Source organism: Drosophila bipectinata, chromosome 2R (assembly GCF_030179905.1).
Source record: "Drosophila bipectinata strain 14024-0381.07 chromosome 2R, DbipHiC1v2, whole genome shotgun sequence".
In the NCBI taxonomy this organism is placed as follows: domain Eukaryota; kingdom Metazoa; phylum Arthropoda; class Insecta; order Diptera; family Drosophilidae; genus Drosophila; species Drosophila bipectinata.
Genome location: NC_091737.1, coordinates 11,804,105 through 11,814,354, shown reverse-complemented (window position 1 = coordinate 11,814,354; position 10,250 = coordinate 11,804,105). Strand labels below are relative to the sequence as shown.

Here is a 10,250-nt window from a genome sequence, read left to right as displayed (position 1 = left end):
TCACAGTGGCCCCCTTTTATCGTAGGAGCGGCCCCCACCCTCCGTGTCTTATACGGCCACCAGACAAAAACTATAGATACGAATTGCAATTGTTGTGTTTTGGGGTAAAGATACTCTACTTGAAACACCCATGTCATGTCATGAGAAAAATGTTCGTATTCAAAATGCAGAGAAAAGGCAATGAACTTTCGCTTTGTCGTTTCGTAAAATGTCGTTTATTTCGCGGTATAGTGGGTGGGTGGGTTGCCAACAAAAGGCAGGACAACGCCCCCGCGCACCCTCTGAGATATGACTTTTTGTTTGATGATTACTATACATACAGACGAACAGTTGCCTAGGACAAATCGGGTCCCAGGAGGTAGAATAACAATACCACTAGGTAATAGATAAGTAAGCCTATAAATGCCATGTTGTAGGGTTCACTATCCAGATTTGTGCGCCCCAAAGAGGCGCACCACTGGCGTCATGAGGTGTGCTCCTCGAGTATCGTGTTTGGCGGTTCCAAATCAATGTCATCTATTGTGCTATTTTTGTCCAGGACTAAACTACCCACGACATCGGCTCCCTCGCTGTCTTCAGTCTGCCCGGTTGGGCTTTCAACAATTCGCAGATACTCCTCATATCGCAGATCTCCAATCTGATCCAGTGAACGATCGGTAATCTTCTCCATACTTTGTTCCGGGAGCTGTAGTCTACTTGGGTCCAGCAATATCAGGTGATAATAGACACCTTCGTCGTCGATGACATAGAACTTGGAGAACGTGCTGTCGGTAAAGAACTGCCGGGCTTCATCTCCAACGAACTTTATGCAGGCTAGAAGCTCCGGCCGGTCAGCATTTCCCCGCTTATTTAACCACAGTTCCGCCTCCCTCTGGCTGTCGGCCAAGGACTGACGCGGCAACATGGGCGTCTCTGCATCAGAATCGGAAGCAATCGGAGCCGCATCCACGGAGTCTTCATGGGCCACACTGTGCAGTTTGATGCGGCGGCTGCGGCTCGGTTTTTGGCGCTGCTCTCCTTGGTTGTTGCGCATATGGGTCACATTCCAGAAGCACAACTGTTCGGCGCAGCTGATCAGCAGTAGCTTGCAGGGCGAGAATCGCAACTGGCGGATAGGACGCTCATGGACCTCCTGAATACTATTGATCAGAGTTATTTGTCTGTCATCCAGTGAGAAAAGCTGTTTCGAAAATTAAATACTTTTTTACTGCATTCAGGTAGAGGGTGGTTAGAAATAACATACCTCTATAATCCCATTCCTAAATCCCACGCCAAACATAGTTCCATCCTCGCTGGCCGCTAAGTAGGTGATCTTATCCCTTTGTACGATCTTTTCCTCACAAATCAGTTTGTACGACAGGTGAGAATCACTGAAGACTAACCGGAACACCTGCAGATAATGTTTCTAGTTATAGAGATCCTTTTTTAAAGGTGGTTTCCTGAATCCTACCTCGATGTAATTGTTTCCGTAAGCAAGAAAGAGAAGACCATTCTTTAAATCAAAGCCAACCAAGAAATCGTCGGATTCCTCGGGTCTAACGAAGGCTGAAGGGTTGGTCAAGTCCACATGCTAGAAGGAAAAATTATATTTTTCATTTAAATGGTACATTTGAAAGAATGATCTACTTACAGACACCCCGTGGTCGGAGAACAATACAAGAAAAGGACCTCCAACTAGACATGCGTACTTAGTTCCTATATTTAAATAGAGGGGCCATTGCTCGTTATCCGCTTCCTTCAGCTGGAATATCACAGTCTTCTGAGCATCGTGGGACGAAGCCACCAGCACGTTGGAGCTAACTTGCTTGAGGTAGTCAATGGGTTCAGTTATAAACTCCTGTGGCAGTACTTCATCCCGGTTGACATCGATTATCACGCCATCCGCGTAGCCAGCGAAAATATGCTCATGGTCGTGGGAAGATATGGCAGTAATCCTCATTTTGGAGGCCCCGTGGGTTGGGGTAATTGTGGACCACGTCGAAATGCTCGATCTGCGACGGGCATTTGGATCGGAAGCTGTTTCGATCTGGTGGATTCTCTCTTTCGAGTCGACCACCAGAAGCTGAGATCTTTCGTTCGTCATGTCCATCAGCGATCGGAGGTAGATGTTCGGTTCTAAGCGGGCGCTGGTCTTTACACTGGCCTCGTCTGCGCTATGCACCCAGACGATTCCTCTCCTATTGTGTGGGTCGGCGCGCAAGGTGTGAACGTGAAGAACCTGCTTGCCCTTGGCTCCGCACAAAACAATGTACTTGAACGCCGGATCATCCAGTTCATAAATATCCACGCATTCTATTTGCTCGCTGACATTGCTCCGGAGAACCGGATCATCGCTATCGAACTTGTACACAATTAAACCCTCAATGGTACCCAGCAAAAGGTAGTTGCCGTCCGCCGAACGTTTGCCACAGGTGATGTAGTTTCCTTCTGAAAGCTCCACGGCTTCCTGATCTAAAACTACCAGGCGTCCCGGTATAAACTTCAGCCGCCAAACAGTGTGTTTAAAGATTAGCAAGACGGTGGCATTTTCATTTCTCTCGTCATAGGCCTCCATGGCCAACAGGGTGTCATTTCGAACATCGAAGCCTGGTAGATCCGGCTTGTCACCGAAGCTATTGAACAGATCCCAGACAGTTAGCGTCGAATCTTCGGTGACTACCACATAGTATCGTTTAAGAACCTGAACAATGGATCGTATTTCCAGCTGATTTGTGTTTAGAGTCGGCGTTTGTGTTTTTTTAAAGACCTGATCGATCTCATTCCACTCTAGAATGTTCACATCTCCGTTGCTGAAGGCCACATGAAGCTGCGTCTTGTTACCAGACAGTGAATCCTCGTTTAAATAAAATGCTGTGATTTTTTGGTCGAAATGACTGACAATCAGGCGTTTCACTGCACTGTTTACCAGCTGTTTGGGGCCGCGAGTCTCGGTGGGCTTGCGGAGGTGAGCCGAGCCAGGGGGCCGCACTCTTTGTCGACTGCCGGCACTGTGGCGTCGACCCGAACATTCGGGCCATAGTGTCCAGAGCTTGACGCTGCCGTTGCTATGCAGAGTGATCAAGTGCTTCTGGTTGTTAAAAACTTCCATCCTTAGAGTTTCACTGCTGTCGTTTTCGTCCTTAAGGAGGTAGGTGTCCTCTGCTTCCAGCGACACATCGGTGAGGAGAAGCTCCTGACCAGCCAACGCCATAAGGCAGAAATCGTCGTTCAAATACAGAACCAGGCGCACTTCCTTGTTGCCCAAATTGATGATCTGCCGACGCTGATGAAACCGACCACTAAAAATAGTTGAAATAGTTAACATTTATCTTAAAGATAGAGGGATTATTTATGCTCACTGGTCTAAAAACCAAACGCGGTCCTTGAACTGTTGAACCTGCCGACATGCCTCTCCGAAAATGGTTTCATCTTGGTCCATTAGGCTAATTCTCAGGAGATCCGTGAACTTGGAACGAATAAGATTCTCTTCTATCTTTGGCAGAAAATCTAATATGGCATTTACCAATCTTTCGAAATGAGGATCATTATCTAATATTAAAAAAATTAATAAATATTAAGTTTTTATTCGTTTAAATGGAATAATTACCGCAAATGTGCTTCATGTAGAATTTCAACTGGTGCAGGGTATCTAGAATAGATCCACAGGCATTCCAAGCCGTCGTATCATGTCGAATCTTTTGCTCCAGAAAGCGAAAATCGAGGAAAACCTTTCGAAACAGAGCCACCTTTTCGGTTGGCTCAATAGCCATAAGATGATGCCCAATGTGGCTATAGAAATATCTATCCAGGGAGGTCAGAATCAAGTCGTCATGGTCGAATGCCTTTGTGATGCTTCAAAGAGAGAATATTTTTATTGTTCCACCATATAAAGTGAATGACGGGTGATTTGTGATTGATGAAGTTACGTTTATTTCTTTGTTTTAAATATCACCATCCGGAATGTTCATTATACTCACTTGTAGTGATCAACAATCCTTTGATGCAACGCGGCATGATCGTCACCATCCACTTTTAACTCCAAGTATATTGCGGGTATACTAATGGTCGACTCTTCAGGATGTTTCTCCACTAGAGAGTATTTGTGAAGCCTATTCACCACTACCATCGCATCTTCGCTACTGGATTTGTCGTCGAACCAAATCAGAGATAGGAGCTGGGGTGATAACGATTACAAACAATGGCCTTTTCGGTGTAGAACGCACTTACATTGATGGGTATGTGGGCGGAGGGAGGGAATATGGACAGTCTATCAAACAACTTCCGGTAGCCGAGCGGCTCAAGAACTTTAAGCGCCCCCTCGATGATGGTCGCCAGCTTGTCACAATTAACACTACAAGAAATAATTATATGCCATTGGGAATTGAATTTGAAACATATAAATATATACTCACTGTTTCCAGTTTTCCCAAGTGGCCAGACCATCCTTGATGCTCTCGGCAATCAGGCTTAGTTTTCGCGGATTCTTCGTAGGCACTTCCCTTGGCAAGTCCTGCGGACTACAGTGAATGTACTTGAGGAACAAGGCTTTCACTTCATCTGGTGTCAGCATCAGCGAATGATCGTCCAAGGAAATGTGAGTTGTGGTAGCCGGCGATAGAAACTGAGTGACCTGCTTGAATCTCGTCGTCAGAAGGATTTTGCAGCTCAGGTTAAAGGCACTCCAAGCCTTCTCGCTTTGGACATTCCGAAGGACCAGAAGACAGTTCTCGTAGGGCTTGCTCTTCAGCAGGCGTCTCAGTTCCTCTTGGGTGCTCAGAATCCGTTGCTTGATATTGCTGGGCGGATCACTACGCGGTGAATAATTGGGGTCTATCTGATGCTGCAGGGTCTGTAGCATTTCCAGAATAGACTCGGGACTGGTGCAGTTCTTCATGTTCAGCCAAAAGATTTTAAAGTCCATGGCGTGCTGAACATTGAACGAAGAACAAACGTCCAGAGCTAGCCACTGTTTTCCGGAACCCAGTGCACCATCTATAACCACATTTTTGGCAGGCCTGAGCATAAGCAGAGCGTTCATCAACATCAGATACTGGAATTTGAATATAAATAAGTTAAAATATTTTTATTAAAATGAGAAATATCTTACCGGCTGCAGACGGTTGACATTGTACTGGGCGAAGACTTGGTTATCGTTATAGAGGCGATCCCGCTGCTCGATGTACATTTTGGTTATTATGCTAGGTCGCTGGTATTCAGCCTGTAGGGCAGCTGTCAGGAATTCGTAGTTTGGCTGATCTTTCGGATTCAAAACCTCCTCGACGAAGTCCTTCACCAGCGACTCGGGCTTGGCGAGCAAGGACCAAAAGAGTCGATACGTTGCCCTCTCGGCATCCTTGCTTTTGATGATTCTCTCGATTTCTTCCTTTGACAAAATACTGTGAAGGGAATCCTGGACATCCTTGCAATCGAAATCCTTTTTGAATGCCTCCAAGTAGACAAACATGATGTCCTTATATCCGTGCTGTAGGACCGCCATAATTATCTTTATTTGGCACTAGAATACAGAATGCAGAAAAGTAAATGAATATTTGGCCAAAATAATAAATCGTATTGGACAAGTGAACACAGATGTAAGGACGTTTATCGCTCATTTTCGGCGCCAAGCGGTCTTGACCCACTTGGAAACAATGCACGACCAGACGACCAGGCAGAATGGTGAAATTAGATAAGAAATTGCTTCACTCAAAAGATGTTGTTTTTGCAACAAGTGGCCAAGGAGACAAACGTGATTAACTCCAAACATTTAGAACTCATGACACATCAAAAATGGCAATTCCACTGAAAATCCTTGCACTTTCGAGTTCTCAATGATCCAACGCCAAACTCGGATATGGAACGGATTGGATCAAATCGATCGAGCACTACTGTTCATTTGTTGAATTAACTTATAGATAAGATGAAAGGATGAGTCATGGTAATGATGCACTGAGGGAAGTTGCCCCACCTATTGTTTGTAGAATGTTTTGTAATAATTTCTAAGAAAATTCTCCAATTAATCTGCCACTCAAAGCCACAATTTATCATTCATCCACACAATAGTAGTTTAAGTGCGGTATAGTACATATTTGTTTTTTCCAGTGTAGTATAAACATAACAACAGATAAGTGTGAATGAACTTGGCGGTTTATCACACATACATCTATTGTCGTTTGACTCACAAACGTCACTGCGACCTCAGAAAGGAACTAAGAAATGAATTACTTGAAGAACTTTCGGGGATTCACTAAAATTGAATAATATTGGGACTGGAGCAACCGAAAAATATGAATATATAAGGATTCGGTATAGTAGCAGGTGCTATCCACCTGCATATTTCGCCAGAATACTCACGTTTAGTTTATTTATAACGAAATCGTCGCACTTATATTTTAAAAAATACGTATATGTGTAAATATTGCACTTTATCTTAAATTAGTTGATGCTGCGGCTAGACACTTGTGTCACTTTCTTTGTGCTCACATGGTTTTGGCTGTCACGCCCACTAAGCAAAGCTACGGGAATAATTAAAAAAATAAATTAATTGCACATGCAAGCTGGCGAAAAACAGACAACAAACAATAGTGTGACCAGCCGTATATGTAGTGACTATACAAAAAAATAACAAGCCGATTTGATTCCATTGTTTAAGTACAAAATTTACCTATTCTTTTATTGTAAATTCTTGAGATTCATAAATAAATAATAATTTATAATAAATAATAATACTTTGTTAGTTTCATTTTGCAAATTATAAAATATTTTCGATGGTTCACAATAGATACAAAAATTATCCCAATCTCAAAAATTATACATTTCTTATATTAATAATTTCCTTTTTTAGATTCTGATTTGGTAATTATAATAAATATTTTAAATCAAAGCATATTACAAGAAGTTGTATATATAATTTACCTGCGCTACCAACTATCGATAAAAACCACCGTGCCACAGCGAAGCCAGGTGAAATTTTTGCAAGAAGCATGTGGTCACACCGAACCCGACGGTGAAAAGGCGAAATATTAATTCTAAAAAATTGCCAATAGCGCAAATAATAGGTGCGTAGCGATAAGCAAATGCTGTTAATTGGCCAGCGGTCAGATCGCAGAGTAATATAAGCCATTAAAACTTATCAGGCAGCGTGGAACCGACGTAGAGGAACGACCAGACAGACGAAAGCAGGCGAAAGTTGAAAAGGTGACGACGCAAGCAACGAGAAAAAAGAAAATCGGCGACGTATACTCGTTCGGCTTTGACAGAATTCAGGTAGGCTTTTCCAATCATAAGCGTTTCATTCCGACAGCCAGAGACATTCGGCAGTGAAAAGTGAATTTTCAAAAGAATCACCTCGCCTCAAAGAAGAAAGAAAAAAAAAAAAAAGTTTTACAAAAGTAGAAAACAAAATGTCCGCGACATTGGCGTCCCCAGTGACGCTCGGAGTTGTGAATGTGGATGTGGCCACGCTGGAGTTGCCTACCAAATGTGATACAACGTATTGGTAACTAATCCGATTTTGGTTGATAATTGGTTTCGATTTCAGTTGCCACCGCTGCCACAATGGAATGCCGCGCCCCCTTTCAGCCCGATGACCAGTATGAGCAGCTGCGCCGCCCAAACGCCGGTGGTCCCGTTGGAGGAGGCATGCCTTTAGATCAGCAGGCCCATCTTTACGAGTACGGGGCTGGGGCCCGTCAGGCCTACGCCCAGGTTCAGGACTATCAGGCAGTAGCTTCGGGATACCAGCAGCCGATTCCGGCACAGGCCAAGCTCTCGGCCGCGGCCAGTATTTTTGTTCCTCGTGGAGGTGCTCCACCGCATCAGCGCCACCAGCCGCAGTACCAGCAGCAGGGTGGTGGCGGCGGAGGGGGCGGCCACCACGGACAGCAGCAGCGCTATGCGAATGGATATAAGCAGCACCATCATCAAAATCAGCAGCAGCCGCACCACCAACAGCAGTCCCACTACAACCATCACCACAACCATCAGAAGTTCAACAATGACATGCACAAGCTGGCCAATTCGGTGCAGAATCGATTGAACATTGGAAATCCGCAGGCGACGGGTAACTTCTATCCGCAGCAGGTACACCAACCAAACACACACCACCACCACCAACAACAACAGCAGCAATCACACCAACACGTCAAGTTTCAAAGGCATGCCCACTTGAATAACTCATTCCAACAACTCGCACAGCCGACGCACCACCAGCAGCAGCCGCAGCAGCACGCGCACCACCAGCACAACCAGCAGCAGCAGTATTTCCAAAACCAGAACCATCAACAACAGCAGCAACAGCAACCGAGCACATCATCCGCTGCGGCATCGTCCTCGTCGTCGGCCAACTCCAACTCGAACGCTCAGCCGGACATGGCAACCATTGCACTGGAATACCTTGACACCGTCATACATTGCCTTAACCAGGTGAGTACCAAGAAGCTAATTTTCTTATCTGGGAATGTTGGGGAGTCTGCCAGTTTATGACACATGTACTTAACAAATATTTTTTACACTCTCCCACAGAATCCGGGCCAATTTGATGCGATTGCTTCGCGTTTCCTGACCATTTTCGATGGCATGGAGAATAACAACTACGTGCTTTCTATTGCAATGGAAGACATTTTCGAAAAGTCGATCGAGCAGCCAAATTTCCGATACATGGGCGCCAAGCTCTACAACCTTTTGCACATGCTTAACTTCAAGCCGGACTCGCTTTTCCACACACTGCTCAAGTGCAAGTTGGACTACCATCAGGAGGAAGTTACCAAGTACATGCGCTCCGGCGAGCAGCAGAAGGTGCGCGAGACAGCACTCTTCCTCGCCGAGCTGTACATGCAATTGCGCGGCGAGGACGACTCACGTCTTCAGTTGATTGCCGTGAACATTGTGTACTCGCTGAGTAAGCTGCTGGCCAGCGAGAGCAATGAGAATGTGCGTTGCATTTGCCAGACTCTTAAGCTGGCCGGCTATGATCTTACTGCCGATTGCCCCAAGGACATGCAGGATATCATCATTGCATTGCAGGCCATTGAGGCCAAATCGCCGGGCAAGTACCCGATGGCAGCCAGTGTGATCTCATTGCAGCAGAACAACTGGGGCAGGAAGGTGTCGAATTCCTTGGGCGGAGAGGAGGATACGGTTACTGAGCCGCCGCGCCTGAGCGATGAACCGGTCTTTTATGGACCCGATGGACGTGAGCTGACCGCCGAGGAGAGCGAGTTCCTGACCGCCCAAGACGAAGCCAACGGCAGCGATGGAGACGACTTTGATCTGCGCGACGGTGGAGATCTGGATCTGGATGCTGAGATGGACGAGGAGACCGAGCGCGCCTACAAGGAGTTCTGTAGCCAACAGAAGAAGACCTAAACTGCGTAGCGTGTGATTATTACGGATTCTCAAGAGGCGTGGCAGTTGGGCGGAAGTAGAGAAGCATTTCCGACAAATTCTCGGTTGTAGAATTGATGATTGCAGTGGCTTGGTTCAGAACCAATTGTGATTATCTTTTAAATTATTGATAGCAAATTGTTTGTGATATCTTCCAGCATATTATGACATGTGTTAGCGATTTTGTTTGAACGCTTTTTTTTTTTGTGATACGCCCGTTCTGTATCTATATCTAAGAGATTCAATTCCAATTAATAAGTTTGTCCTTTTTCCATCTGTTTTCGTTCGCTATAGTTATGACCGCTTAAGTTCCAATAACTATCGAAGACGACAAGCTAGGATTTAAAAATATATAAAGCCACTGCCACGCCTCTGAGCCGCCCCCCAAACACTTACGCAACTGCACTCAAAGACTCGTACTCATATGCGCACCCCCACTCTTGCATGGCACATATGCAGACTCATAAATGGCAGTAAGAACTAAACCGCTAATTTCACATTCAATTAAACATTCTCTTGATCATACGAATCGAAAAAACATAATCGAAAACGAAAAAAAAAACAACAAAAAACCAATACAACAGCAGCCACGCCTAATTTTTAAATACTTGTAATTAATGTTAACGAAACCATGATTTAAAATATAAATAAAATTTATCGAATTGCGTTTAAAATAAAATCAAGGGGCTTGGAATCTTAGTTGCAGTTGAGATCTTCAATGGGTAGTTGCATATGGGGAAATGAAATAACCATTATCAATAGTGGATATAAAATAATAATTTTTATAAAAATTTTTCTATCCGAAATTCCCTTGAATGTAAATCCGGCCCTGAATCGGTTCGTCAAACCGGTTCAAATAAGAATCTGATTCGATATAACAATCGATATAC

At 44.7% G+C, this 10,250-nt stretch overlaps 2 protein-coding genes across 4 annotated transcripts; one reads left to right on the top strand and one right to left on the bottom strand.

The window, feature by feature from the left end:
• Positions 1–197: 197 nt before the first annotated feature.
• Dark (Death-associated APAF1-related killer) lies at positions 198–6,557 on the bottom strand. Its single transcript, XM_017253064.3, has 11 exons — positions 6,331–6,557; positions 5,087–5,494; positions 4,392–5,029; positions 4,207–4,330; positions 3,957–4,153; positions 3,587–3,831; positions 3,339–3,528; positions 1,631–3,278; positions 1,451–1,570; positions 1,244–1,390; positions 198–1,180 (listed from the first exon to the last, which is right to left on the bottom strand). The coding sequence occupies exons 2-11, from the start codon at positions 5,474–5,476 to the stop codon at positions 464–466; spliced, it is 4,416 nt and encodes a 1,471-aa protein (XP_017108553.2). The 5' UTR covers positions 5,477–5,494; positions 6,331–6,557; the 3' UTR covers positions 198–463.
• Positions 6,558–6,930: 373 nt separating this feature from the next.
• On the top strand, positions 6,931–10,039 carry Paip1 (Poly(A) binding protein interacting protein 1). 3 transcript variants are annotated; one of them, XM_017253091.2, is made up of 4 exons: positions 6,931–7,034; positions 7,113–7,242; positions 7,517–8,400; positions 8,500–10,039. In XM_017253091.2, exons 3-4 carry the CDS (start codon positions 7,534–7,536, stop codon positions 9,340–9,342), a joined length of 1,710 nt encoding a protein of 569 aa, XP_017108580.2. In that variant the 5' UTR covers positions 6,931–7,034; positions 7,113–7,242; positions 7,517–7,533; the 3' UTR covers positions 9,343–10,039. The 3 variants fall into 3 exon arrangements, with proteins under 3 accessions (XP_017108580.2, XP_070134490.1, XP_070134489.1); XM_070278389.1 differs by lacking the exons at positions 6,931–7,034; positions 7,113–7,242 and adding an exon at positions 7,295–7,458 and having other exon boundaries at positions 7,517–8,058; positions 8,173–8,400; XM_070278388.1 differs by lacking the exons at positions 6,931–7,034; positions 7,113–7,242 and adding an exon at positions 7,295–7,458.
• Positions 10,040–10,250: the final 211 nt, after the last annotated feature.